This window comes from Zea mays, chromosome 1, assembly GCF_902167145.1.
Source record: "Zea mays cultivar B73 chromosome 1, Zm-B73-REFERENCE-NAM-5.0, whole genome shotgun sequence".
Classification (NCBI taxonomy): Eukaryota; Viridiplantae; Streptophyta; class Magnoliopsida; order Poales; family Poaceae; genus Zea; species Zea mays.
This window is the reverse complement of record NC_050096.1, coordinates 257,199,892-257,227,532: the sequence shown is the minus strand read 5'-3', so window position 1 is coordinate 257,227,532 and position 27,641 is coordinate 257,199,892. Positions and strand designations below refer to the sequence as shown.

At 44.8% G+C, this 27,641-nt stretch overlaps 1 protein-coding gene across 1 annotated transcript; it reads left to right on the top strand.

Moving 5' to 3' along the window:
• Nucleotides 1-11,163: 11,163 nt before the first annotated feature.
• LOC100282233 (uncharacterized) lies at nucleotides 11,164-13,979 on the top strand. Its single transcript, NM_001155145.1, has 4 exons — nucleotides 11,164-11,425; nucleotides 11,521-11,591; nucleotides 11,694-11,728; nucleotides 12,701-13,979. The coding sequence occupies exons 1-4, from the start codon at nucleotides 11,353-11,355 to the stop codon at nucleotides 13,671-13,673; spliced, it is 1,152 nt and encodes a 383-aa protein (NP_001148617.1). The 5' UTR covers nucleotides 11,164-11,352; the 3' UTR covers nucleotides 13,674-13,979.
• The last annotated feature ends 13,662 nt before the right edge of the window (nucleotides 13,980-27,641 follow it).

Below are 27,641 nucleotides of genomic sequence, written 5' to 3'. Positions count from 1 at the left end.
GCAACAACAATACTCCTCGCCTCTTTAAGTAGAGAGGAGTATAACAAAGTTCAAGGGTTAAAGAACGCCAAAGATGTTTGGGATGTGCTCAAAACCGCGCACGAAGGAGATGAGCTCACAAAGATCACCAAGCGGGAAACGATCGAGGGGGAGCTCGGTCGGTTCCGGCTTCGCAAAGGGGAGGAGCCACAAAACATGTACAACCGGCTCAAGACCTTGGTGAATCAAGTGCGCAACCTCGGGAGCAAAAAGTGGGATGACCACGAGGTGGTTAAGGTTATTCTAAGATCTCTTATTTTCCTTAACCCTACTCAAGTTCAATTAATCCGTGGCAACCCAAGATATACACTAATGACCCCCGAGGAAGTAATCAGGAATTTTGTAAGTTTTGAGTGCATGATCGAAGGCTCGAGGAAGATCAACGAGCTTGATGATCCCTCCACATCCGAAGCTCAACCTGTCGCATTCAAGGCGACGGAGGAAAAGAAGGAGGAGTCTACACCAAGTCGACAACCAATAGACGCCTCCAAGCTCGACAATGAGGAAATGGCGCTCGTCATCAAGAGCTTCCGCCAAATCCTCAAACAAAGGAGGGGGAAAGACTACAAGTCCCGCTCCAAGAAGGTTTGCTACAAGTGTGGTAAGCTCGGTCACTTTATAGCTAAATGTCCATTATCAAGTGATAGTGACAGGGGCGACGACAAGAAGGGGAGAAGAAAGGAGAAGAAGAGGTACTACAAGAAGAAGGGCGGCGATGCCCATGTTTGTCGGGAGTGGGACTCCGACGAAAGCTCTAGCGACTCCTCCTCCGACGAGGACGCCGCCAACATCGCCGTCACTAAGGGACTTCTATTCCCCAACGTCGGCCACAAGTGCCTCATGGCAAAGGACGGCAAAAAGAAGGTTAAATCTAAATCCTCCACTAGATATGAATCCTCTAGTGATGATAATGCTAGTGATGAGGAAGATAATTTGCGCACTCTTTTTGCCAACCTCAACATGCAACAAAAAGAGAAACTTAATGAATTGATTAGTGCCATTCATGAAAAGGATGATCTCTTGGATACCCAAGAGGACTTCCTTATTAAAGAAAATAAGAAGCATGTTAAGGTTAAAAATGCTTATGCTCTAGGGGTAGAAAAATGTGAGAAATTATCTAGTGAGCTAAGCACTTGCCATGAGACAATAGACAACCTTAGAAATGAAAATGCTAATTTGTTAGCTAAGTTTGATTCTCATGTTTGTATTGTTTCAACTTCCAATCCTAGAGATGATAATGTTGATTTGCTTGCTAGGATTGAAGAATTGAACATTTCACTTGCTAGCCTTAGAAATGAAAATGAAAAATTGCTTGCTAAGGCTAAAGATTTTGATGTTTGTAATGCTACAATTTCCGACCTTAGAACTAAGAATGATATGTTACATGCTAGGGTTGTTGAACTAAAATCCTGCAAACCATCTACATCTATAGTTGAGCATGTATCTATTTGTACTAGATGTAGAGATGTTGATATTAATGCTATTCATGATCACATGTCTTTAATTAAACAACAAAATGATCATATAGCAAAATTAGATGCTAAAATTGTCGAGCATAACTTAGAGAATGAAAAATTTAAATTTGCTCGTAGCATGCTTTATAATGGGAGACGCCCTGGCATCAAGGATGGCATTGGCTTCCAAAGGGGAGACAATGTCAAACTTAATGCCCCTCCTAAAAGATTGTCTAACTTTGTTAAGGGCAAGGCTCCCATGCCTCAGGATAATGAGGGTTACATTTTATACCCTGCCGGTTATCCCGAGGACAAAATTAGGAGAATTCATTCTAGGAAGTCTCACTCTGGCCCTAACCATGCTTTTATGTATAAGGGTGAGACATCTAGCGTAGGCAACCAACCCGTGCTAAGTTGCCTAAGAGAAGAACTCGTAGTGCATCAAATGAACATAGTCTTTCATTTAAAACTTTTGATGCATCTTATGTTTTAACTAACAAATCCGGCAAGGTAGTTGTCAAATATGTTGGGGGCAAGCACAAGGGGTCAAAGACTTGTGTTTGGGTACCCAAAGTTCTTGTGTCTAATGTCAAAGGACCCAAAACCATTTGGGTACCTAAAGTCAAGAACTAAACTTGTTTTGTAGGTTTATGCATCCGGAGGCTCAAGTTGGATCATCGACAGCGGGTGCACAAACCACATGACAGGGGAGAAGAAAATGTTCTCCTCCTATGAGAAAAACCAAGATCCCCATCGAGCAATCACATTCGGGGATGGAAACCAAGGTTTGGTCAAAGGATTGGGTAAAATTGCTATATCTCCTGACCATTCTATTTCAAATGTTTTTCTTGTAGATTCATTAGACTACAATTTGCTTTCTGTATCTCAATTATGCAAAATGGGCTACAACTGTCTATTCACTGATATAGGTGTCACTGTCTTTAGAAGAAGTGATGATTCAATAGCATTTAAGGGTGTGTTAGAGGGTCAGCTATACTTAGTAGATTTTTATAGAGCTGAACTCGACACATGCTTAATTGCTAAGACTAACATGGGTTGGCTCTGGCACCGCCGACTAGCCCATGTTGGGATGAAGAATCTTCATAAGCTTCTAAAGGGAGAGCACATTTTAGGACTAACCAATGTTCATTTTGAGAAAGACAAGATTTGTAGCGCATGCCAGGCGGGAAAGCAAGTTGGAGCCCATCATCCACACAAGAACATCATGACGACCGACAGGCCGCTTGAGCTACTCCACATGGATTTATTCGGCCCGATTGCTTACATAAGCATCGGCGGGAGTAAGTATTGTCTTGTAATAGTGGATGATTATTCTCGCTTCACTTGGGTATTCTTTTTGCAGGAAAAATCTCAAACCCAAGAGACCTTAAAGGGATTCTTGAGACGGGCTCAAAATGAGTTCAGCTTAAGGATCAAGAAAATTAGAAGCGACAACGGGACGGAGTTCAAGAACTCTCAAATCGAAGGCTTTCTTGAGGAGGAGGGCATCAAGCATGAGTTCTCTTCTCCCTACACGCCACAACAAAATGGTGTAGTGGAGAGGAAGAATCGAACTCTATTGGACATGGCAAGAACCATGCTTGATGAGTACAAAACTTCGGATCGGTTTTGGGCTGAGGCAGTCAACACCGCCTGCTACGCCATCAACCGGTTATATCTACACCGAATCCTCAAGAAGACATCTTATGAACTCCTAACCGGTAAAAAGCCCAACATTTCATATTTTAGAGTCTTTGGTAGCAAATGCTTTATTCTTGTTAAAAGAGGTAGAAAATCTAAATTTGCTCCTAAGACTGTAGAAGGCTTTTTACTAGGATATGATTCAAACACAAGGGCATATAGAGTCTTTAACAAGTCCTCCGGACAAGTTGAAGTTTCTTGTGCCGTTGTGTTTGATGAGACTAACGGCTCTCAAGTAGAGCAAGTTGATCTTGATGAGATAGGTATTGAAGAGGCTCCATGCGTCGCGCTAAGGAACATGTCCATTAGGGATGTGTGTCCTAAGGAATCCGAAGAACCTTCAAATGCACAAGATCAACCGTCCTCCTCCACGCAAGCATCTCCACCGACTCAAAATGAGGATGAAGCTCAAGTTGATGAAGAAGAAGATCAAGCAAATGAGCCACCTCAAGATGATGGCAATGATCAAGGGGGAGATGCAAATGAGGAAGATAAGGAGGATGAGGAACAAAGACCGCCACACCCAAGAGTCCACCAAGCAATCCAACGAGATCACCCCGTCGACACCATCCTCGGCGACATTCATAAGGGGGTAACTACTAGATCTCGTGTTGCACATTTTTGTGAGCATTACTCTTTTGTTTCCTCTATTGAGCCACACAGGGTAGAGGAAGCACTACAAGATTCGGATTGGGTGGTGGCTATGCAAGAGGAGCTCAACAACTTCACTAGGAATGAGGTATGACATTTAGTTCCACGTCCTAATCAAAATGTTGTAGGAACCAAATGGGTCTTCCGCAACAAGCAAGATGAGCATGGTGTGGTGACAAGGAACAAAGCTCGACTTGTGGCCAAAGGATACTCCCAAGTCGAAGGTTTGGATTTTGGTGAAACCTATGCACCCGTAGCTAGGCTTGAGTCAATAAGAATATTATTGGCCTATGCTACTTACCATGGCTTCAAGCTTTATCAAATGGACGTGAAAAGTGCCTTCCTTAATGGACCAATCAAGGAAGAGGTCTATGTTGAGCAACCTCCTGGCTTTGAAGACAGTGAGTATCCTAACCATGTCTATAAGCTCTCTAAGGCGCTTTATGGGCTCAAGCAAGCCCCAAGAGCATGGTATGAATGCCTTAGAGATTTTCTTATTGCTAACGACTTCAAAGTCGGAAAGGCCGATCCTACGCTCTTTACCAAAACACTTGAAAATGATTTGTTTGTATGCCAAATTTATGTTGATGATATTATATTTGCGTCTACTAACGAATCTACATGTGAAGAGTTTAGTAGGATCATGACACAGAAGTTCGAGATGTCTATGATGGGGGAGTTGAAGTATTTTCTAGGATTTCAAGTGAAGCAACTCCAAGAGGGCACCTTCGTTAGCCAAATGAAGTATACTCAAGACATTCTAAACAAGTTTGGGATGAAGGATGCCAAGCCCATCAAGACACCCATGGGAACTAATGGGCATCTCGACCTCGACACGGGAGGTAAGTCCGTTGATCAAAAGGTATACCGGTCGATGATAGGTTCTTTGCTATATTTATGTGCATCTCGACCGGATATTATGCTTTCCGTATGCATGTGTGCAAGATTCCAAGCCGACCCTAAGGAAGCTCACCTTACGGCCGTTAAACGAATCTTGAGATATTTAGCTTATACTCCTAAGTTTGGGCTTTGGTATCCGAGGGGATCCACTTTTGATTTAATTGGTTATTCGGATGCCGATTGGGCGGGGTGTAAAATCAATAGAAAGAGCACATCAGGGACTTGCCAGTTCTTGGGAAGATCCTTGGTGTCTTGGGCCTCAAAGAAGCAAAATTCGGTCGCTTTTTCCACCGCCGAAGCCGAGTACATTGCTGCAGGCCATTGTTGCGCGCAATTGCTTTGGATGAGGCAAACCCTGCGGGACTACAGTTACAGATTAACCAAAGTCCCCTTGCTATGTGATAATGAGAGTGCAATCAAGATGGCGGATAATCCCGTCGAGCATAGTCGCACTAAACACATAGCCATTCAGTATCATTTTCTTAGGGATCACCAACAAAAGGGAGATATCGAGATTTCTTACATTAATACTAAAGATCAATTAGCCGATATCTTTACCAAGCCACTTGATGAACAAACTTTTAACAAACTTAGGCATGAGCTAAATATTCTTGATTCTAGGAACTTCTTTTGTTGATTTGCACACATAGCTCATTTGTATATCTTTGATCATATCTCTTTTATATGCTTTGACTAATGTGTTTTCAAGTGAATTTCAAACCAAGTCATAGGAATATTGAAAGGGAATTGGAGTCTTCGGCGAAGACAAAGGCTTCCACTCCGTAACTCATCCTTCGCCATCGCTCCATGTCACTCTCCATCCTTGGGGGAGAAAGCAAAAGGACTTCGTCTTTGGTACAATCTTAACTCATTTATTTATAACCAAAGAGGAAGAAAGTACTTCGAGGGCTCTAATGATTCCGTTTTTGGCGATTCATGCCAAAGGGGGAGAAAGTAAGAGCCCAAAGCAAAAGGAACGCACCACCACCAATTTCAAAAACTTCGTGTTTTCCAAGAATATTATCAATTGGTTTCCTATTGTGTTCAAAAGGAGGAGAAAGTAGTATTTCAAAAATGATATATCAAAACCCTCTTGAGCACTAAGAGGAGGATCTCATTTAGGGGGAGTTTTGTTTAGTCAAAGGAGAAGCATTTGAAACAGGGGAAGAAAATTTCAAATCTTGAAAATGCTTTGCAAAATCTTACTCATTTACCTTTGACTATTTGCAAAAGAACTTTGAAAAGGATTTACAAAAGAGTTTGCAAAAACAAAACATGTGGTGCAAGCGTGGTCCAAAATATTAAGAATGAAAGAAACAATCCATGCATATCTTGTAAGTATTTATATTGACTCAATTCCAAGCAACCTTTGCACTTACATTATGCAAACTAGTTCAATTATGCACTTCTATATTTGCTTTGGCTTGTGTTGGCATCAATCACCAAAAAGGGGGAGATTGAAAGGGAATTAGGCTTACACCTAGCCCCTAATTAATTTTGGTGGTTGAATTGCCCAACACAAACAAATGGACTAACTAGTTTGCTCTAGTGTATAAGTTTTACAGGTGTAAAAGGTTCACACTCATCCAATAAAAAGACCAAATGTTGGGTTCAACAAAAGAGCAAAGGAGCAACCGAAGGCTCCTCTGGTCTGGCACACCGGACTGTCCGGTGCACCACCGGACAGTGTCCGGTGCACCAGAGGAATCCAACTCCAACTCGTCACCTTCGTGAAAATCCAGAGCCAGCGCACTATAATTCACCGGACTGTTCGGTGTACACCGGACAGTGTCCGGTGCTCCAACGAAGACGCTGCTCCGGAACTCGCCAGCCTCGGGATTTCACGAAGGCTGCTCCGCTATAATTCACCGGACATGTCCGGTGTGCACCGGACTGTCCGGTGCATCCTCGGAGCAACGACTACTTCGCGCCAACGGCTACCTGCGACGCATTAAATGCGCGCGCAGCGCGCGCAGAAGGCAGGCACGCCCATACCGGCGCACCGGACACTGAACAGTTCATGTCTGGTGCGCCACCGGACATCGAGGCGGGCCCAGAAGTCAGAACTCCAACGGTCAGATTCCAACGGCACTGGTGACGTGGCTAGGGCACCGGACATGTCCGGTGTGCACCGGACTGTCCGGTGCACCATCGAACAGACAGCCTCCACCAACGGTCAAGTTTGGTGGTTGGGGCTATAAATACTCCAACCACCCCCACATTCATTGCATCCAAGTTTTCCACTTCTCAACCACTTACAAGAGCTAGGCATTCAATTCTAGACACACCAAAGAGATCAAATCCTCTCCAATTCCACAAAAGGCTTTAGTGATTAGCGAGAGAGATTTGCCGTGTTCTTTTGAGCTCTTGCGCTTGGATTGCTTCTTTTCTTTCTCACTTGTTCTTGAGATCATCACTCAATTGTAATCAAGGCAAGAGGCACCAATTGTGTGGTGGCCCTTGCAGGGAAGTTTTGTTCCCGGCTTTGATTTGAGAAGAGAAGCTCACTCGGTCGGAAGGACCGTTTGAGAGAGGGAAGGGTTGAAAGAGACCCGGCCTTTGTGGCCTCCTCAACGGGGAGTAGGTTTGCGAGAACCGAACCTCGGTAAAACAAATTCGCGTGTCACACTCTTTATTCGCTTGCGATTTGTTTTACACCCTCTCTTGCGGACTCGTTTATATTTCTAACGCTAACCCGGCTTGTAGTTGTGTTTATATTTGTAAATTTCAGTTTCGCCCTATTCACCCCCCTCTAGGCGACTATCAACTACGCTATAATTCACCGGACTGTCCGGTGTACACCGGACAGTGTCCGGTGCTCCAAGGAAGAGCGGCCTCCAGAACTCGCCAGCCTCTGGAAAACGCAGCGGCTGCTCCGCTATAATTCACCGGACATGTCCGGTGTACATCGGACTGTCCGATGAACCAGCAGAGCAACGGCTACTTCGCGCCAACGGTCACCTGCAGGCGCATTTAATGCGCGCCAGAAGCGCGCAGAAGTCAGGCACGCCCATACTGGCGCACCGGACGTTAAACAGTACATGTCCGGTGTGCACCGGACATCCAGGCGGGCCCAGAAGTCAGAACTCCAACGACACTGGTGACGTGGCTGGCGCACCGGACATGTCCGGTGTGCACCGGACTGTCCGGTGCACCATACGACAGACAGCCTCCACCAACGGTCATGTTTGGTGGTTGGGGCTATAAATACCCCAACCACCCCACCATTCATTGCATCCAAGTTTTCCAGCTTCCAACCACTATACAAGAGCTAGCATTCATTTCAAAGCACACCAAAAGAGATCAAATCCTCTCCCAACTCCACACAAAGCCTTAGTGACTAGAGAGAGTGATTTGTAGTGTTCATTTGAGCTCTTGCGCTTGGATCGCTTCTTTTCTTTGACATTCTTTCTTGTGATCAAACACTCACTTGTAATTGAGGCAAAAGACACCAATTGTGTGGTGGTCCTTGCGGGAAGTTTGATTCCCAAAGCGATTTGAGAAGAGAAGCTCACTCGGTCCGAGGGACCGTTTGAGAGAGGGAAGGGTTGAAAGAGACCCGGCCTTTGTGGCCTCCTCAACGGGGAGTAGGTTTGCGAGAACCGAACCTCGGTAAAACAAATCCGTGTGTCTCACTTGTTATTTGCTTGAGATTTGTTTTGCACCCTCTCTCGCGGACTCGTTTTTATTTCTAACGCTAACCCGGCTTGTAGTTGTGTTTATATTTGTAAATTTCAGTTTCGCCCTATTCACCCCCCCTCTAGGCGACTATCACCACTAAATTAGGTAAAGTCATGCAATGTGACCTCTTTATCTTGGTGTAGCCATCGGTCTCTTGAGCCAGAAAAATAAATTATAACATGATTGTACTTTCTTCTATTTCATAACGTCGAGATAAACTATCGTTAATATGTAGATCCTCATTCTCCATGCTGAACCATTTGTCCTGTTTACTTATGCTGATTACACCATAGAATTTCTTCTATCATGAGTGTGTTGGATGTATAATTAATTTGGTCACCCAACACTGCTTCTATTGTCTTGAAATGCAATGCTATAGATATATGTCCTTGATGACAAGGGACTGTTAAAGAATGAATTAACACAGAACACAATCATTTACACTTGACACTACTTGTGCTAAGCATTAACATTGGCTTCTATCTTTATATACAAGAAGTGCTTTACTTATATTAATGATGTGGCTGATGCTTATCTCCCAAATTCTCAATTAATAGTCAAGAATGTACCATGCTCAAGGATACTCATATTGATTACACCTTGATCATGCAGGTACCATGCCAACAAAATGCTTAGCTTTTACGCACCAGGTGTGTTCTCTTTAGGATTTGAAACTGTCTTGTGATTTCTTTTCAATGAACAGAATTTTGATTTTTCAGACTTCTTTTCTGGATGCTAAGTTGTACATAGAGTAGTTTTTAGTGCTCGCATGTGTGGTTAATCATACAACATAGGTTCTTCAAGCTCATATTCTGGATGCATGCTATTGTTACTTTGTTAGTGTGTTCACAGATTTTGTGTTCAGTTGTGCAAATAACCACCTCATAGCCTTATGCCATGCCACACCTGTTTTAGAGAACCTGAAGATAGCTTGCCTCACTTCATAGACTTGTAGATGTTCATAAGCGTAATGTTTCACCCCTAAGTCGTTGTTTGTCTAAACTATTGCTTAGATGTTTTATGCATGTCTATTGGATATCTCAGCTTTTATGACTAGGATAATGGAATCACAATCATGTGTGCTCGCTAGAAACATTCCGTAGCTGTTTAACTAGATGCTGGTTTCTTGCAAAAGTTGTGGTCTGTGTACATATAGAAGTCACTGATGTTTCCTATTTTTCAGGGTCAATGTTATATATTTATTATTAAGAATTGTTCGATGTTTATAATCTTCCTGTTTTTTTACTGTCAAGCGTGTGACGCCATGTGGGAGCAAAGTTGGGAAAATGGGTATTGGCGGCGGTGGTCCAGAGGTTTGTGTCTCTGTCTCACACTTAACCCTGTGTGCTCCTAAATGGATTTTTTGTGTTTGGCGTATAACCTCCCATTGTGATTATTCCTAATTTCAGTAGTTATCAGTAGCCCCATGATTATATTATTGAATTTGTTGTGTTCAAGTGTACTCCAAATAGTATATCATGATAGAAATTTAAAGCTTGTGCAGTATGTTTCAGTCCCATGATTATAATTTATAATACCCAACAAAAAATCACAACAGCTGGTCTTGGTGATTCATGGAAGCAGTGGCTATCAATTTCTGTGAATCAGATCTTTCTTGGCCTCCCATCTTCGCCTTAGGCAGCTGGGAATGGTTTTATACTCGCTGATGACATCAAGTCTTAGGTGCTTCCATTGATCAATAACTCAGGGAAATATGGAGGGATCATGATGTGGTTCAAGTACTATGATGATCAAGATGGCTACAATTCTTCAGTGAAGAGTGATGTTTAGGTTGTTGCCTGTGGTTTGTCACAATATCTGTGTGTTACTTGTGTGTATGGGAGAAATTATGTGACTCTAGAGTCTAGATAGTGCAATAAGTATTACTCAAGTATATGATTGAATCTTCTGTCATATTATTCAAATTGTCATATTGTATCTTTTAAGGTATGTAAACATCCACTTTTAGCGATTCTAACAAAAGAATAGAACAATAATTAGTGTTTTCATATAATGTATTTCATCATATTGATTCCGTAGCAACGCACGGTCATATACCTAGTTAATATTTAAGTCACTAAAATTAATTAATAAATTTTAAATAAAAATGTTTTAGGGTACTATAATTTTGGTTTACTTTTTCTCCATCTAAGCTAACTTGATAAGTACAAAAAAAATTAGAAACCAAAATTCTAAAAACTTTAAAAAATATATATTTAGACCTTAAATAATTTTAGATAAAAGGTCATCCACTACAAACTTACATGCATCTTCAAATGCTACAAGTTTTTAAAACCATTTCTCCATCGAGATAATTTTAAAATTCAAAAAAATAGAACTCTAAAATTTAGAACAATTTTTTCGGGTACTAATTGTTTCAAACAAAAAAAATAGTTAACTATAAAGTTATATATGTCTCAAATTATGGGCCTTAAATTATTTTAAATAAAAGAAATTCTCAACTACAATATGACAGGTCTGTTCGAGTACTACAAGTTCAATGTAAAGTTTGTCTCTGTCCAATTTAAGTTTAAATATGTTGCACCTATATTTTTAAAATGAACCAAATTGCCACCACTTGTTACAAATGAGACGGTGGAATCTGTTGCCACCTCACAAAATACCTCCATTTCTAAAAGCGCATAGCCCTGTGGCTGCCAGATGGACCTGGGAGGCGCCAGGGCCCACCTGCAGTCACAAAGGCTCTGGGCAGTGACCTCTGCGGCCGCCTCCTCTCCTCTCCCAGTCCGCCCCTCCCGCCTCGTTCTCTCCGCCATCGTCGCCGCCGCCTCCATTCCTCCACCAGTCCACCATCGCCACCTACGCCCAACCAAACCCAACTCCATCTCTTCCGACTATAAACGCAACCCACCACCGCTGCCGCGAACCTCTGCGCTCCGAATACCCCAGACCCCCGATCCTCCCAATGGCCACCGCATTTTCGCTGCGCGCTGCGGCCCCGGCCACCGCTCCCCGCGCCGTCTCCCGATCCACCTCCGGTACGCCTCTCTATCCTTGGCACCATACGTGTCGGATTTCATAGCTCCCTAGAAGTTTATGTTTACCTGCTTCTGCTTCGTGTGTTCTCCTGCAGCGGCGAGGGTCGTGCCCATGGCATCGGCACTGGCGGGACGCGGAAGGCTGGTGGCGCGTGCAGCAGTTACAGTTGCGTGACATTGCTCTTCTGATTTTTGTCAGTCCTTTTTTTGGTCGCAACACACATTGGCTGTCCTGAATTATTTTCTCCTTGTGTGTTCTCTTGCGCAGGCAAAGGCGGATGTGCCATCGAGCACGTCCGACGGGTAAGAACGTTTTACTCCCTGTCTATGGCATCCATGTGACCTGAGCCCGGGACATACGCCTGAGATGCTCCACTTTTCATATCTGAGATTTTCATATGTTTGCTGATTTTTTTCTTCAATCACTAGTGCACACACATGCCCCAACCGCAAAAGGAAAATATGAGTGGACTAAGCAGCAAAGTGTGGTTTTGAGCATGAATTTCTAATTCGGCTACAATAATAAATGAATACTCACTGGTTGTAGATATCTCTAGGTTATGTAACTATATGTTGTAAGATTTTATTATGGTACATGAGGCCGTCACCATTGAATTGATTGCAAGATGAAATTTGGCACCGAACTTGCTGTTTTGAATAGGTTACCAACCTGAAGTAATTACAGTAGTCTGGAAAATGAGTATTTCATCCTTGTGCCTTTGCTTGCTTAAATGAATCTACTTGGCAAATAAATCTGGAGATATAATATTCAGTTTTATTGTAGTTGGTACTTGGCAGCACTGGATGGGGCACCAGTTCTCATCATTTATTGTCCAAGAAGTAAACTCGTTGATAAAAATAACAGATCTTAAGAGATTTATATTATGACACTGGGGTAAACTAGACATACAACACTGCCTCCCATTCAGAAAGGTTATTGGGATTTGGGTGTCAACTCACAGTGACTGCTGGTTGTTCATTGCATGAAACTGATTAGTAACATGTTCTCTGAGAAATATGGAGTTACAAATCGCAGGCCTTGACAGCTTGCAGGGTTAGCAATATGTTAGAAAACCATAACAGTTCTTTGGCTAACCTTTCCTCTGTTCCCTGCTAATGGAGCATTTCTCTTTTATTCTGTCTATTCTTTTTACTGAAACTCTGGAAGTATGTAGGCACTGGCTATTCGAATAATGTTTGCCTAACCTTGATTTCTTTAGTAACGCGATTTCTTTTGTGTATGCCTGCAAATTCCTAACCTTAATTTCCTTTCAGCCATGAGGTCTTGCTGTTTGAAGCTCTTCGTGAGGCCTTGATGGAAGAGATGGAATTAGATCCAACAGTGTGTGTGTTTGGTGAAGATGTTGGCCATTACGGTGGTTCTTACAAGGTGACAAAAGGTTTGGCTGATACGTTTGGTGACCTTCGAGTTCTGGACACCCCTATTGCGGAGAACTCGTTTACTGGCATGGGAGTTGGAGCGGGAATGAAAGGGCTGAGGCCCGTCGTTGAAGGCATGAACATGGGATTCCTGCTCCTTGCTTACAACCAGATCTCAAATAACTGTGGCATGCTTCATTACACTTCCGGCGGCCAGTTCAAAATCCCACTTGTGATCCGTGGCCCCGGTGGTGTGGGTCGTCAGCTTGGAGCAGAGCACTCGCAGCGCCTGGAATCGTATTTCCAGTCCATCCCAGGCCTGCAGATGGTCGCCTGCTCGACTCCTTACAACGCTAAGGGCCTGATGAAAGCTGCCATCAGGAGCGAGAACCCTGTGGTGCTGTTTGAGCACGTCCTTCTGTACAACCTGAAGGAGAAAATCCCGGACGAGGAGTACGTGCTCTGCTTGGAGGAGGCCGAGATGGTGCGGCCTGGGGAGCACGTGACTATACTCACATACTCGCGCATGAGGTACCACGTGATGCAGGCAGCGAAGACGCTGGTGAACAAAGGGTACGATCCCGAGGTCATCGACATCAGGTCGTTGAAGCCGTTTGATCTGCACACTATTGGCAACTCCATCAAGAAGACCCACCGCGTGCTGATCGTGGAGGAGTGCATGCGCACGGGTGGGATCGGCGCCAGCCTTAGGTCGGCCATCGTCGACAATTTCTGGGACTACCTTGACGCCCCCATCATGTGCCTGTCATCTCAGGATGTGCCTACGCCATATGCTGCGACTCTGGAGGATGCAACCGTTGTGCAGCCTGCCCAGATCGTGGCTGCGGTGGAACAACTATGTGCATAGATTGTGGCCTGGGACGTTTGGGAGACTGTTGTTGCCATGAAAAAGCCTTCCGTTTGTTAGTTTTGTGCTGTAACAAGCATTCTTTGGAGACTTAAGGTGTAGGCTTATAGTCGTTTTGTTCTTGTTTTAAGAAGTATAATCCAGCTTCGTAGCTGCACGGACTCGATCTTCTTGTTCCTAAATCTGCGCTATGCAATGCCGAATTTGATGGTTCGAACATTTCATTGTTGACAGAAATAATCATTGTACTCCGATGCCATGAACCTGTAGCCTCCAGCTGCACTGGTCAGTGAAACACCCATGAACAAAGTATTTGCACTAAGTGAATATGGGTGTACTTCATTACAACTTAGCGTAGACATTTCATTGAAATAATTAGAGCCCATGGATGTCTGGTGACCATGATGACCCTTTTTTGTTGAAAAACGGTACTCATTTATAGGAGGCCACATGAATGCAAGAGTGAGCTCTCCATATAGTTGCAAGTTATACAGGTGATCGCAAAACAGGACGAACCATCTTTTGGTTAAAAGGCAGTAAGAGCAGGTATAATGACGAGCGAAACGCATGCCACATCATCACAGTAACTGACGTGGAATATAGCCTAGAATTTGAGTCGGCGCTTGAATATCCGCCGAGCTGTTCGTAGCTAACGAGGCCTGTGCGCCGGCTTATTGCTTGCTAGCGTTTTGCCGGCTGGGTGAAGAAAAGAGAACTAAAAAAAGTGGACCCAAATAACTTTATTAAATACTCCCTCATTTTTTGAGAAGCCAACTATTTGTAACTTTGACCATATTTATATAAGAAAATATTAATATTTATAATACATAGTTAGTATAATTAGATAGATCTTTGAACCTATTTTTTAGTAAAATTGTTCGAAGATACAAGCGTTGCTAATATATTCTATAAATTTAATCAAACTTAAGAAAGTTTGACCGACACGAATAGGACAGAGGGAGTAGGTGTGTATGGTTGTACTCTACAAGGCTAGCTGTTAGTGTTGCAATCTCTTGCAGTGCTCAGTGGTGAATCAGTGGAGAGACAAAAGAGAGAATGAGACAAATGACCAAGTTGTTCTGTTTATTGCAGAGATCTCCTTTATATACATGTGTACAAAGGGCATCTGACCCTTAGATCAAATAACTGTAAAATGGACGGTTGGATGAGTCTTGATCATATTACATTATTTTGTAACACTCCCCTTGATCAACCCAAAACCGTTTGATCATCTGCAATTTGTCTTATCTCCTCAAAAACCCTGTGGGAAAAATAAGGAGTATACAATATCTTTTGGATAATGAGAATAATCTTACATAGTCTCCAAAAGAAAATATGCTTGTAATCATCATGCATAAAAACCCCTATGGGGAAAATCAATGATGAAGCATATAGCTTTGTTGATATTACCTCGTTAAAAACTTTGGATGAGAAAACCTTAGCAAGACAAAACTCATACAAAGAAAAGAGTGTAATATGATGGTTCAAAACGGGTTATATATCATGGGGAATTACTCCCCCTGAACCTTGCAAGCACTTAAGTCTTCTCATACCAATCCCCTCAACACATTTTTGGAATGTAGAGTATGGTAGAGACTTTGTGAATAGATCTGCAAGATTATCACAAGACTTTGTTTGCAAGATGTTTATATCCCCTTTTTCCTGAAGTTCATGGGGATAAAACAGTTTAGGAGAAATATGCTTATTGATATTACTCTTGATATAACCTGTATCCATCTGAACAACACAAGCTGAATTATCTTTATAGATAATTGTTGGTGAGTCAAGAGAACCAATACCACAAGTTGTGAGTATATGATTCACCATTCTACGAAGCCATACACATTCATGTGATGCTTCAAATAATGCAATTATTTCAAAATGGTTGGTGGACGTGGTCACCAAAGTCTGCTTAGACGATTTCCACGAGATGGCAGTTCCACCTTGTAAGAATACGAATCCTGTTTGCGATCGGCCATTGTGGGGATCAGATAAATAGCCAGCATCTGTATACCCAATTAAACTAGGATCATTACTTCTCTTATAAAAGAGTCCTAGATCCTTTGTGCCATTTAGGTATCAGAAACTATTCTTAATGCCAACCCAGTGTCTTTTCGTTGGGGCAGAACTGTGCCTTGCTAACAAATTTACTGCAAAAGCAATATCCGGCCGGGTATTGTTAGCAAGATACATCAATGCACCAATAGCACTGAGATATGGGAACTCCGGTCCCAATATCTGTTCTTCATCATCCCGTGGTCTGAATGGATCTTTCTTTAAATCCAAAGATCTGACCACCATAGGAGTCTTTGAAGGATAAGACATATGCATATTGAATTTTTCCAATACCTTTTGGGTATATGTACTTTGATGTACAAGGATTCCAGAAGGTAAATGCTCAAGTTGTAGACCTAAGCAAAATTTGGTTTTACCCAAATCCTTCATCTCAAATTCCGTCGTTAAATGATGACGTGCTTCATCAATATCAAGTTTATTTCCTATGATGTTAAGGTCATCAACATAAACTGATATGATACAGAATCCCACTTTGGATCTTTTGATGAAGACGCACGGGCAATCATCATTTTTCGTGTATCCCTTACGTAAAAGGAATTCACTCAATCGGTTGTACCACATTTTGATCGATTGTTTTAAGCCATATAATGACTTCTGCAACTTTACGCAATACATGTTGCGCTTTGCCTTTGGATTCGGTACATCTATTCCATCAGGAACTTTCATGTATATATCAGAATCCAGTGACCCATAGAGATATGCGGTCACTACATCCATCAACTGCCAAGATAGACGATTTTGCACTGCCAAAGATATTAAATATCGGAATGTTATTGCACTCATGACTGGTGAATAAGTTTCGTTGAAATCAACGCCGAGTCTTTGCGTAAACCCTTGTGCTACTAGCCTTGCTTTGTATCTCACTACCTCACCATTTTCATTTCGTTTCCGAATGAAAACCCACTTATATCCCATAGGGAAGATATCACGTGGTGTAGGTATCACAGCAGAGAAAACTTCTCTTTTGTAAAGCGAGGCTAACTCCGCTTCGATTGCTGCCTTCCATTTGATCCAATCCGAGCGCTTACTGCACTCTGCCATGGTCTTAGGATCTAGATCATTTTGAAGGTCCTCAGCAATCTGCTCAGAGAAATATATGTCGACATTGGTAGCTTTTCTATCATATGTTTCACCAGTCTCAACATAGTTGATGGCAATTTCATCATTCCTTAGAGACTCATCAGAATTTCCCAAATTGATGTGTCTAGGATTTTCCGATGTCCCAGCCTCGGTTATGTGCACATCTGAGCTGGGTCGTGGATCATCACAATCCACATGATACATTGTATCATATTGGTGTCCTTTTGCATTCACTATTGTTCTTTGCTTCTTAGCAACAGAACAACGCTTATTCACCATACTTCTCCTCTCTAGGAGTTGAGTGGCCTTATTCGGTACTTCCACTCTTTCTGGTGCATTCCTAGCAGGAATGAATGATTTAGTGACACCTTTGTAATTAGTGAATGCATCTGGCAGTTCATTTGCAAGTATTTGCAAATGTATAATTTTCTGAACTTGCAGTTCAGTTTCTGAAGTACGTGGATCAGAACCTGGAACACATTGAGTATTCCAATTTATTTCCTGGCATTCTTTTTGGTACTTAAATTCTCCCCCTAATGCCGGGAAATGTTCCTCATCAAAAATAGAGTCAGCAAAACGGGCTGTAAATAGATCCCCTGTTAAGGGTTCTAAATACTTAATGATCGATGGAGATTGAAATCCCACATAGATCCCCACTTTCCTGTGTGGGCCCATAGCTGTTCTCTGAGGTGGTGAGATTGGAATGTATACACAACATCCAAATTTACGCAAATGGGAAATACTTGGAGGATTTCCACGTACCATTTGTATTGGGGATGTTGAATGGTATGCAGTTGGTCGTAATTGTATAAGGTCAGCAGCGTGCAGAACTGCATGACCCCAACACGACGAAGGCAATTTGCAATTCATCAATAATGCCTTGCTATGAGTTTAATCCTCTTGATTAGTGACTCAGCCAAACCATTCTGGGTGTGGACATACGGTACCGAGTGCTGTACTTGAATCCCCAGCGCCATACAATAATCATTGAATGCCTGAGATTTGAATTCAGCAGCATTGTCCATTCGGATTGAATTAATCCGATGTTCAGGAAAAATTGCCTTTAACTTGATAATTTGTGACATTATCTTGGCAAATGCATGGTTGCGTGTTGATAGTAAACACACATGTGACCATCTAGTAGATGCGTCAATCAGTACCATGAAATACGTGAATGGCCCAGAAGTTGGCATAATTGGCCCACAAATATCTCCTTGAATCCTTTCAAGGAATTTAAGCGGTTCAACTTTAATTTTGAGATATGATGGTCTAAAAATAAGTTTCCCAGTTGCACATGCGGTGCAAACAAAATCCTGAGATTTAGGAAAACTTGTTGTGGGCAAATTATGACCAATTGAATTGCCTGTAATTTTCCTCATCATCCCTATGCCAGGATGACCAAGTCGATCATGCCAAATCTGGAATGCATCAACATCTTGGAAAATTACCTTATATGCAACATGTGCATTGCTCTTAATATATGTATAGTACAACCCTGACGTGAGTGATGGAATTTTCTTGCATATGCGCTTGCCATATTTATTCGGCTTGGTCAAGAAGAGAAACTCTTCTTGATTTTCATCATGGGTTTCAATATGAAATCCATTTTGCCGGATATCTCTAAAACTTAGGAGGGTACGTGTAGAATCAGGATACAATAATGCATCCTCGATCACAATTTCAGTACCCATGGGGAGGGTAATAGTTGCTCGACCAGAGCCAACTATCACAGCATCGCGTCCGGCGATGGTCAAAACTTTCCCATCTCTTTTCTTAAGAGTCTGAAAGTATTTGATCTCCCTAAGTATAGAGTTTGTGGTACAACTGTCCACAAGGCATAATTCCTCTTCCGTCGAGTTGTCATCATTATGCATCTATACATAAATAAAAATTTTGAATAAGAATTTTGTGATGCAACTTAGTACTATACATAACATGATATTAAATATCACAATGTCGAAACAATATTACAATAATGGTATGGCGACTCATCCAATGAGTTCGCACTACTCACAGGACTCAACACTGGTCTGTAGAGTATGTTACATCTCAAAACATGAGATTGTATACCTCTACTTATTACAACAACATTATAAAGACAGTATAGAACAATCACACAAGCCACAGTGATCATGATCAAATCTCCAAGCATGAGAGATTTATGCCAAATCTCCAAATGGATCCTTTGACATATACTCAATGATCATATCATCAGATTCATCTTCTTGTAGAAGTGGAGGCTTGTTGTCAACCACATTGAGGTGCTCTTTAGCAAGAGTGTTCTTCAGATCACCAGAAACCAGTGAAGAACTTCCAACCTCAATTGGTGCTTCAGTAGAATTGAAATGAGCCTCAAAACCAGGCTTATTTGACTTTGGCTTCTTTAGGGATTGTTGATACAAAAGAACAAGGTGCTTAGGGCAAGTGCAATCCCTAGCAAAATGGCCCTCAGTACCACATTTAAGGCAAGCTCTATTGCCCTTAGATGGTAGAGGCTTGCCATTTCCTTTTCCTTTTCCTTTACATTTCTTGTGGAATTTGTTCTTATTGAATTTGCGAGGTCCAGGAGGATTCTTGAAGTTTTTCTTGAATCCTTTCTTATTCTCAGTCTTATGCACATTGAAATGTACCTCAGGCAGAGGGGCAGACCCTGGAGGGCGCTGCTGAGCATTCTTTAGAAGAAGCTCATGTTGCTTTTCTGCTTGGGTCAATGTGTGCATAAGTTGAGAATATCTCTGGAAATTACTAGAGCGATACTGCTGATGCAATATCCTGTCCTCTGGAAGCATGGTAGATAGAGTCTTCTCTATCTTGTCTGCTTCAGAGGGCTCTTTCTCGCAAAACTTCAATTTAGAACAAATGCTATGAAGAGCATGGTTATATTCTGCAACAGATTTAAAATCTTGCAGTCAAAGGTGGTTCCACTCATGGTTGGCTGACGGCCATATGAGCTCCTTCTGCTGTTCATAGCGCTCTTTGAGAGCTTTCCACAAGTTGTGAGGGCATCTCTCCATAAGGTACTCTTGCTTAAGGTCCTTATGGATGTAAAGCCTCAAAAGGAAAAGTGTTGTGTTCTTTTTAACCTCATTCACTGGATCAGTATCAGTGATGGGCGCTGCAATGGCATCAATGATCCCACGAGAAGCAAAAGTTATTTCAATATATGAAGCCCAAGTTGGGTAGTTATGCCCATCAAGGGCGAGTTCCTCGAACTCTTTGGTTGACATGTTCCTACAGTCATTACCATGGACATCCATTAATTTACGCATAAATTAATAGTCACAATGGTGATGTTGTAAGCTCAATATGCAAAGATTCTTAAAATTACATATGTAACGAGTTTCTTGAAGGTTCCAAACCTTCCCATTGAATAAATACTTTGAATTTTAGTAAGCATAGTATAGATAATCCTCAAATTAATGAGGTAGATCTAGTAGTGGGCAAGAAACTTGCTGCCTAAAAGCACGGTCTCTGGGCTGATAAGTTCACGGATGAACAAACCGCAACCAATGCTTAGGTCTCCACTACCCATGCTCTACTAATTATCAAAGTAAAATTCACTAACTCTTACATGTGATATGAGTTGCCTGAAGGTTCCAAACCTTCCAATTGAATAAATACTTTGAATTTTAGTAAGCATAGTATAGATAATCCTCAAATTAATGAGGTAGATCTAGTAGTGGGCAAGAAACTTGCTGCGTAAAAGCACAGTCTCTGGGCTGATAAGTTCACGGATGAACAAACCGCAGCCAATGCTTATGTCTCCACTACCCATGCTCTACTAATTATCAAAAGTAAAATTCAATAACTCCATATCATGTTATTTTGGATAGCACATATAGGTAATCATCCCGAGGGATGTAGACCTCATAGAGATAGGCATTCCAAATGCTGCCACAAGCACGGTCTCTGGGCTACTAAATTCTATAAAAGAATTTAGTGCAGCCAATGCTTAGGACTCTATCTCCCTATGCTCTTAATCCAAAATAATGTAATTTCATTTTTGCATGAGTTTTATTAAGTCTGAACTTAATAAATGCTATATTTATATGCAAACATAAATGAATGCGTAAATAATAGCAAGTAGAGATATGTGAATTATTAATGTAAAAACAAACAATAATTCACGAACTAAAATCTGCTATATGTACAATAAAACAGATATGTCTTTACAATATATGCAGTCTAAATCACGAATTTAGACGCCTAAGATAACTTTGAACTGAAATTACATATAAAACAGAGTCTTATACTGAAATTCAGAACTTAAAAAATGGTAAATGTAGACCATTTTGGGCTCTGAAAAGCAGCCCAGGCGGCCTGCCAGGCGGACCAGGCAGCGGCCTGGCGGCCTGCACGCCGGCCCAGCCAGGCTGGCCTGCCCAGACGGCCCAACAGAGGCCCAAAAGCCTATATCATATTGGGGCAGCTAGGGTTTCCAACCCTAACCACCCCTGTAGCCGCCACCACCACCAGGGCTTTCCTGGCCGTCGCCAGGGGGAGGAGCTCCCAGCTGCCGCCTGGCCTGAGGCCGCCTGGCTTGCGCGCCTCGTCGAGCCACGGAGCCGAGCGCGCTCCTGGGTGCAGCGCACCCTCCAGGAGGAGGCGCCAGAAGGGAGCGGCCAGCTCCAGCCGCCGCCGGGGCTCCTTTCCTGCGCGCCCGTGGCTCCACCAGGGAGCCTGTCGCGCCTTGGAAGAAGAGGCCCGCGGGCCCGCCGTGCCGGTCCTAGCCAGCGTCGAGGGCCGCCATGGCGCGCGTGCCAGTGGAGCCGCCCTCCCCATCCGCGCTGGGGAGGTTGTGGCCGACTCGGCCAGGCCACCGCGGCCACGCACCGCCGGCCGGTGCCGTCGCCTGCGCTCGGCCGGACACGTCGCGCCAGGCCCGACCTCGGGCCTTGCTGAGCCGCCGCCCGACCACTGCTCCACGTCGAGGAGCAGCGCCGCGCTGAGCGCGCTCCTCCACTGCCCGCGCAGGGGCCGAGCCTCTTCCCCACCCCCTCCCCCCAAACGGCTGTCGTGGCGGCCGGATCGAGGGCCATTAGGCCCTCCCATTGGAGGAGGAAGATGGGGCCACCCCATTTGGGCGATGGCCAGTGAGGATGATGCGTCCGCGCGGAGCATCGACGGCGCGCGGGGGCTGTCCACGACGAGCAGCAATGGTCCCGACGACCACGGGTGCCGACGGAGATGGTGAACGACGAGTAACTGCTGTTGCAGTGGGCGGAGGCTGCGGCGGTGCCTCCAAATCGACGTCCATGGGAGCGGATGCAGACGATCCCACGTCAACCACCGGCACCGGTGGTGAAGGGGATGCAATGGCGAGTCCGCACTCCACCACCGGCAGCGGAACCACCGCTGTCCATCCATGGAGAACGCAGAAGTGCACATTTTGCACTTGCACACGGCGTTCAGGGATCTCATGCACCGGTGGTAGTGCAGTGGCTTGCCCAACGGTGAACGCTTCCAACATCGCATCATCAACAATATGAAGAACTTCGCGCATACGACGTATGCGCATGGAAACGGTATGCTCCATACCTTGCTGTTGATGTGTAGATCGATCTTGCTGTTCTTGTCAAGAACAGCGTGTTCTTCCTCTTTCCCTTCTCTGATTTCTCCTTGAGACAGTGCTGATAACGTGTTGCAATCTCTTGCAGTGCTCAGTGGTGAATCAGTGGAGAGACAAAAGAGAGAATGAGACAAATGACCAAGTTGTTCTGTTTATTGCAGAGATCTCCTTTATATACATGTGTACAAAGGGCATCTGACCCTTGGATCAAATAACTGTAAAATGGACGGTTGGATGGGTCTTGATCATATTACATTATTTTGTAATAGTTAGTAAGCTAGTACAGTTTATAGCCAGCTCACCGGCTAAACCATTAACCTTGCTCTAAGCGCACACACAAAAAAATCTCAGGCCAACAGTGCAATCATTATCATGTTGCATTGAACTCAGTTAGAAGTCACCAAAAATGCTAATTGTTGGGGACTTGCTCTCAAATGCTATGAATCAAGAACAAGGCAACATAAAATGTTAAATATCAATGCCCTTCGTCCGTCGAAGCATTATCTCCACAAGGATCAAATGAGCTTCGGACGAAGGTCACAAGCATAATATTACGAAGGTTTCACTTTCGTAATTAAACTTATAGGGTTAATACAAAGTAAGGTAAAACATGAAACATTGGAGATAAATACATTGAAAATAAATAACATCATTCACATATACTATTATATGAATTTAAGATATTTGAACACAATGATTAGGTACATTTATACCTTTGCCTTAGCAAACAATAATTCCCGAGTGATGCGTTAGCAATTACAGGAATCTGTGAACAGTAAAGGAACACTGTTCACTATTTATAGGCACAGGACACAGGTCATGAAGAATTACAATTATGCCCCTCATAAAAGTTTACAACAATGACTCAGACCTTTGAAGGCTAAAAGGTCATTTTATCTTTAAGTCGGTTCGACCCTTCGTCTTCGGATATGCTATAGTTCCGAAGCTTCGTGAATGGTATCTTCGGCATCATGTTCAAGCAGCTTCAGCTGAAGCTGTTTCTTTTTGCAGGACCTTCGGCGACGAAGCATGGTGAGAGCACCTAGAGGGGGAGGGGGTGAATAGGTGATCCTGTAAAACTTGAAAACTTAAGCCACAAAAACTTGGTTAAGCGTTAGCACAGTAAATGCCAAGTGGCTAGAGAGGAGTCTCAACAAAACACAATAACCACAAGAAATCAATCACAGAGATGGCACGGTGGTTATCCCGTGGTTCGACCAAGACCAACGCTTGCCTACTCCACGTTGTGGCGTCCCAACGGACGAGGGTTGCAATCAACCCCTCTCAAGCGGTCCAAAGACCCACTTGAATACCACGGTGTTTTGTTTGCTTTTCTCAATCCCGTTTGCGAGGAATCTCCACAACTTGGAGCCTCTCGCCCTTACACTTGAAGTTCACAAAGAAGCACAGAGCAAGGGGGGATTAGCAACGCACACAAGACACAAGAATCAGAGTGTCAACACGCACACAAGTCGCAACAAGAGCTCGCAACACAACTCAATGAGTTCACAACTCCACTAGAGCTCTATATGCTATCACAATGAAACAAATGCGCGGAATCGAGGTCTTGGTGCTTAGGAATGTTGTAGGAATGCTTGGTGTTCTCCTCCATGCGCCTAGGGGTCCCTTTTATAGCCCCAAGGCAGCTAGGAGCCGTTGAGAACAATCTAGGAAGGCTGATCTTGCCTTCTGTCGACTGGCGCACCGGACACTGTCCGGTGCCCGATTTCCTTCCAAAAATGGCGCAGTCGACCGTTGGCAGCCTGAGAGCCGTTGGCGCACCGGACATGTCCGGTGCACACCGAACAGTCCGGTGCCCCCTTCTAGCCGTTGGCTCGGCCACGTGTCCTGCGCAGATTGCGCGGCCGACCGTTGGCCCGGCCGACCGTTGGCTCACCGGACAGTCCGGTGAATTATAGCCGTACATCGCCGGTGAATTCCCGAGAGCGGCCACTTCGCTCGAGCCAGCCTGGCGCACCGGACACTGTCCGGTGCACCACCGGACATTGTCCGGTGCACCACCGGACAGTCCGGTGAAACCAGACTGAGCAGACTTTGGCTGAACTTGACCATCTCTTCTCCAACTCAATTTTTTCTGTTTCCAGCACTTAGACACAATACATTAGTCCATAAAATAATGTACTAAGTCTGAGAAACATACCTTTATCCTTGATTTGTGCTTTGTCCACCTTTTTACACTTAGGCACTTGTGTTGGACACTAAATCACCAAAATACTTAGAAATGGCCCAATGGCACATTTCCCTTTCAAAGTCCCCCTTTTTGGTGATATATGCCAACACAACATAAAGCAAGTAGAACAAGTACAAAAACAATTCAACTAAGAACTCAAAATTGTTTTGATTCAAATTTGACATATATGGATCACTCTATGCCACCACTTGGTTTGTTTTTGCAAATCAAACTCAAATTCCTATCTCTAAGTCAAATCCACTTGTAGAGACATAAAGAGAGGTATTCCAAAGAAATTTGATCAAGGATTTCAAAAACTCCCCCTTTTTCCCATAATCAACACTTCTCCCCACAATAGGCCAACTTTTGACATAAGAGACAATAAAAGAGTTTTGACAAACCAAAAGCTCTAATCTACTATTTTCAAAATTTCTCAAGTGGTAGCTGATCCATCTATTGCTTTGGCCTTTATTTTCTCCCCCTTTGGCATCAAGCACCAAAACGGGATCAATCTTGGCCCTTTAACCCTATTGCCTCACCAAAATCTTCGACTAAGAGCAAATAGGCAATAAGAGTATAAAGATGAACTTGGAAAAGTTACTCTTTTCATCGGAGTGCAGTGGAAGTCTTGCATGGTCCAAGTCCACCTTTCCCTTTCAATCCTCCTTTAAGACTAAAACAACCAAACTCAAGTACATGGTTAGTCTCAAAGGGTCAAGTTGTAGCACAGCTCCCCCTAAATATGTGCATCACTTGCAAAAAGGACTTGTGAGGTCCAGGGAGTGTTTGTACAACTTGAGCACCACAATAAGCAACAAAATGCAGAATGAACATGATCAAAGGCATAAACACATGTATGCTACAATTCAATATAAGTTCCGCGAATCTAAGACATTTAGCTCACTACGCAGCCTGCAAAAGGTCTTCTCATCTAGAGGCTTGGTAAAGATATCGGCTAGCTGGTTCTCGGTGCTAACATGAAACACTTCGATATCTCCCTTTTGCTGGTGGTCTCTCAAGAAGTGATGCCGGATGTCAATGTGCTTTGTGCGGCTGTGCTCAACAAGATTTTCCGCTATTCGGATGACACTCTCATTATCACATAGGAGTGGGACTTTGCTCAGAATGTAGCCAAAGTCCCGGAGGGTTTGCCTCATCCAAAGTAGTTGCGCGCAACACTGTCCTGCGACAACATACTCGGCCTCAGCGGTGGATAGGGCAACAGAAGTTTGTTTCTTAGAGTTCCACGACACCAGGGACCTTCCTAAGAATTGGCACGTCCCCGATGTACTCTTCCTATCGACCTTACATCCAGCATAGTCGGAATCTGAATATCCAATCAAGTCAAAGTTAGACCCCTTTTGTCGGGGACCATAATTAGGGGTACCCTCAAGGCTCCTAATTCTCAGCTGGTAACCCCCATCAGCATAAAGCTGCACAGGCCTGATGGGTGCGATTAAGTCAGGGATCAGTCCATTCAAGGGACTCGATCACGCCTCGCCCGAGCCTAGCCTCGGACAAGGGCAGCCGACCCCGGAGGATTTCTGTCTCGCCCGAGGCCCCCCTCCAGCGGCGAACATATTTCCGGCTTGCCCGAGGCCCTGTCTTCGCCAAGAAGCAACCCTGACCAAATCGCCGCATCGACCGATCAAACCGCAGGAGCATTTAATGCAAAGGTGGCCTGACACCTTTATCCTGACGCGCGCCCCGAGCCGGCAGAGCCGAAGTGACCGCCGTCACTTCGCCGCTCCACTGACCGGCCTGACAGAAGGACAGCGCCGCCTGCGCCACTCCAGCTGCGGTGCCACTTGACAGAGTGAGACTGACAGGCAGTCAGGCCCGGCCGAAGGCTCCATAGGAAACTTCGCTCCGCCCGACCCAGGGCTCGGACACGGGCTAAGTCCCGGAAGACGGCGAACTCCGCTCCCCCCGACCCAGGGCTCGGACACGGGCTAAGTCCCAGAAGACGGCGAACTCCGCTCCGCCCGACCCAGGGCTCGGACACGGGCTAAGACCCGGAAGACGGCGAACTCCGCTCCGCCCGACCCAGGGCTCGGACACGGGCTAAGACCCGGAAGACGGCGAACTCCGCTCCGCCCGACCCAGAGCTCGGACACGGGCTAAGACCCGGAAGACGGCGAACTCCGCTCCGCCCGACCCAGGGCTCGGACACGGGCTAAGTCCCGGAAGACGACGAACCCCGCTTCGCCCGACCCCAGGGCTCGGACTACGCCCTGGCCTCAGCCGACGGTCTCCGCCTCGCCCGACCCGGGGGCTCGGACTCGACCTCGGCCACGGAAGACAGACTCGACCTCGGCTTCGGAGGAGCTTCCACATCGCCCAACCTTGGGCGCAGACCAGCCACGTCAACAGGAGGCGCCATCATCACCCTACCCCGAGCTGACTCGGGCCGCAGGGAACAAGACCGGCGTCCCATCTGGCTCGCTCCGCCAGACAGGCAATGATGGCGCCCCGCATACTCTGTGACGACGGCGGCTCTCAGCCCCCTTACGGAAGCAAGAGGACGTCAGCAAGGACTCAACCGCTCCGACAGCTGTCCCTCCGCCAGGCTCCATCGCTCCTCCGATGGCCACGACATCACACCAGCTGGGTGCCAAGATCTCTCCGGCTGCCACAACGGCGTGTACTTAGGGCGCTAGCTCTCCTCCGCTAGACACGTAGCACTCTGCTATACCCCCCATTGTACACCTGGATCCTCTCCTTACATCTATAAAAGGAAGGACCAGGGCCCTCTTAGAGAGGGTTGGCCGCGCGGGGACGAGGACGAGATACGCGCTCGCTCGAAGCCGCTCGCTCCCTCTCCCGCGTGGACGCTTGTAACCCCCTACTGCAAGCGCACCCGACCTGGGCGCGGGACGAACACGAAGGCCGTGGGATTCCCACCTCTCTCACGCCGGTCTCCGGCCGCCTCGCTCTCCCCCCTTCGCGCTCGCCCTCGCGCTCGACCCATCTGGGCTGGGGCACGCGGCGACATTCACTCGTCGGCTCAGGGACCCCCCGGTCTCGGAACACCGACAGTTGGCGCGCCAGG

What these genes read in the sequence shown, in the direction of transcription:
- LOC100282233 (NM_001155145.1), top strand. Translation starts at nt 11,353, where the DNA reads ATGGCCACCGCATTTTCGCTGCGCGCTGCGGCCCCGGCCACCGCTCCC. An exon ending in CGTCTCCCGATCCACCTCCG is followed by an intron (nt 11,426 to 11,520) that starts GTACGCCTCTCT and finishes GTTCTCCTGCAG; the next exon opens with CGGCGAGGGTCGTGCCCATG. An exon ending in CCATCGAGCACGTCCGACGG is followed by an intron (nt 11,729 to 12,700) that starts GTAAGAACGTTT and finishes ATTTCCTTTCAG; the next exon opens with CCATGAGGTCTTGCTGTTTG.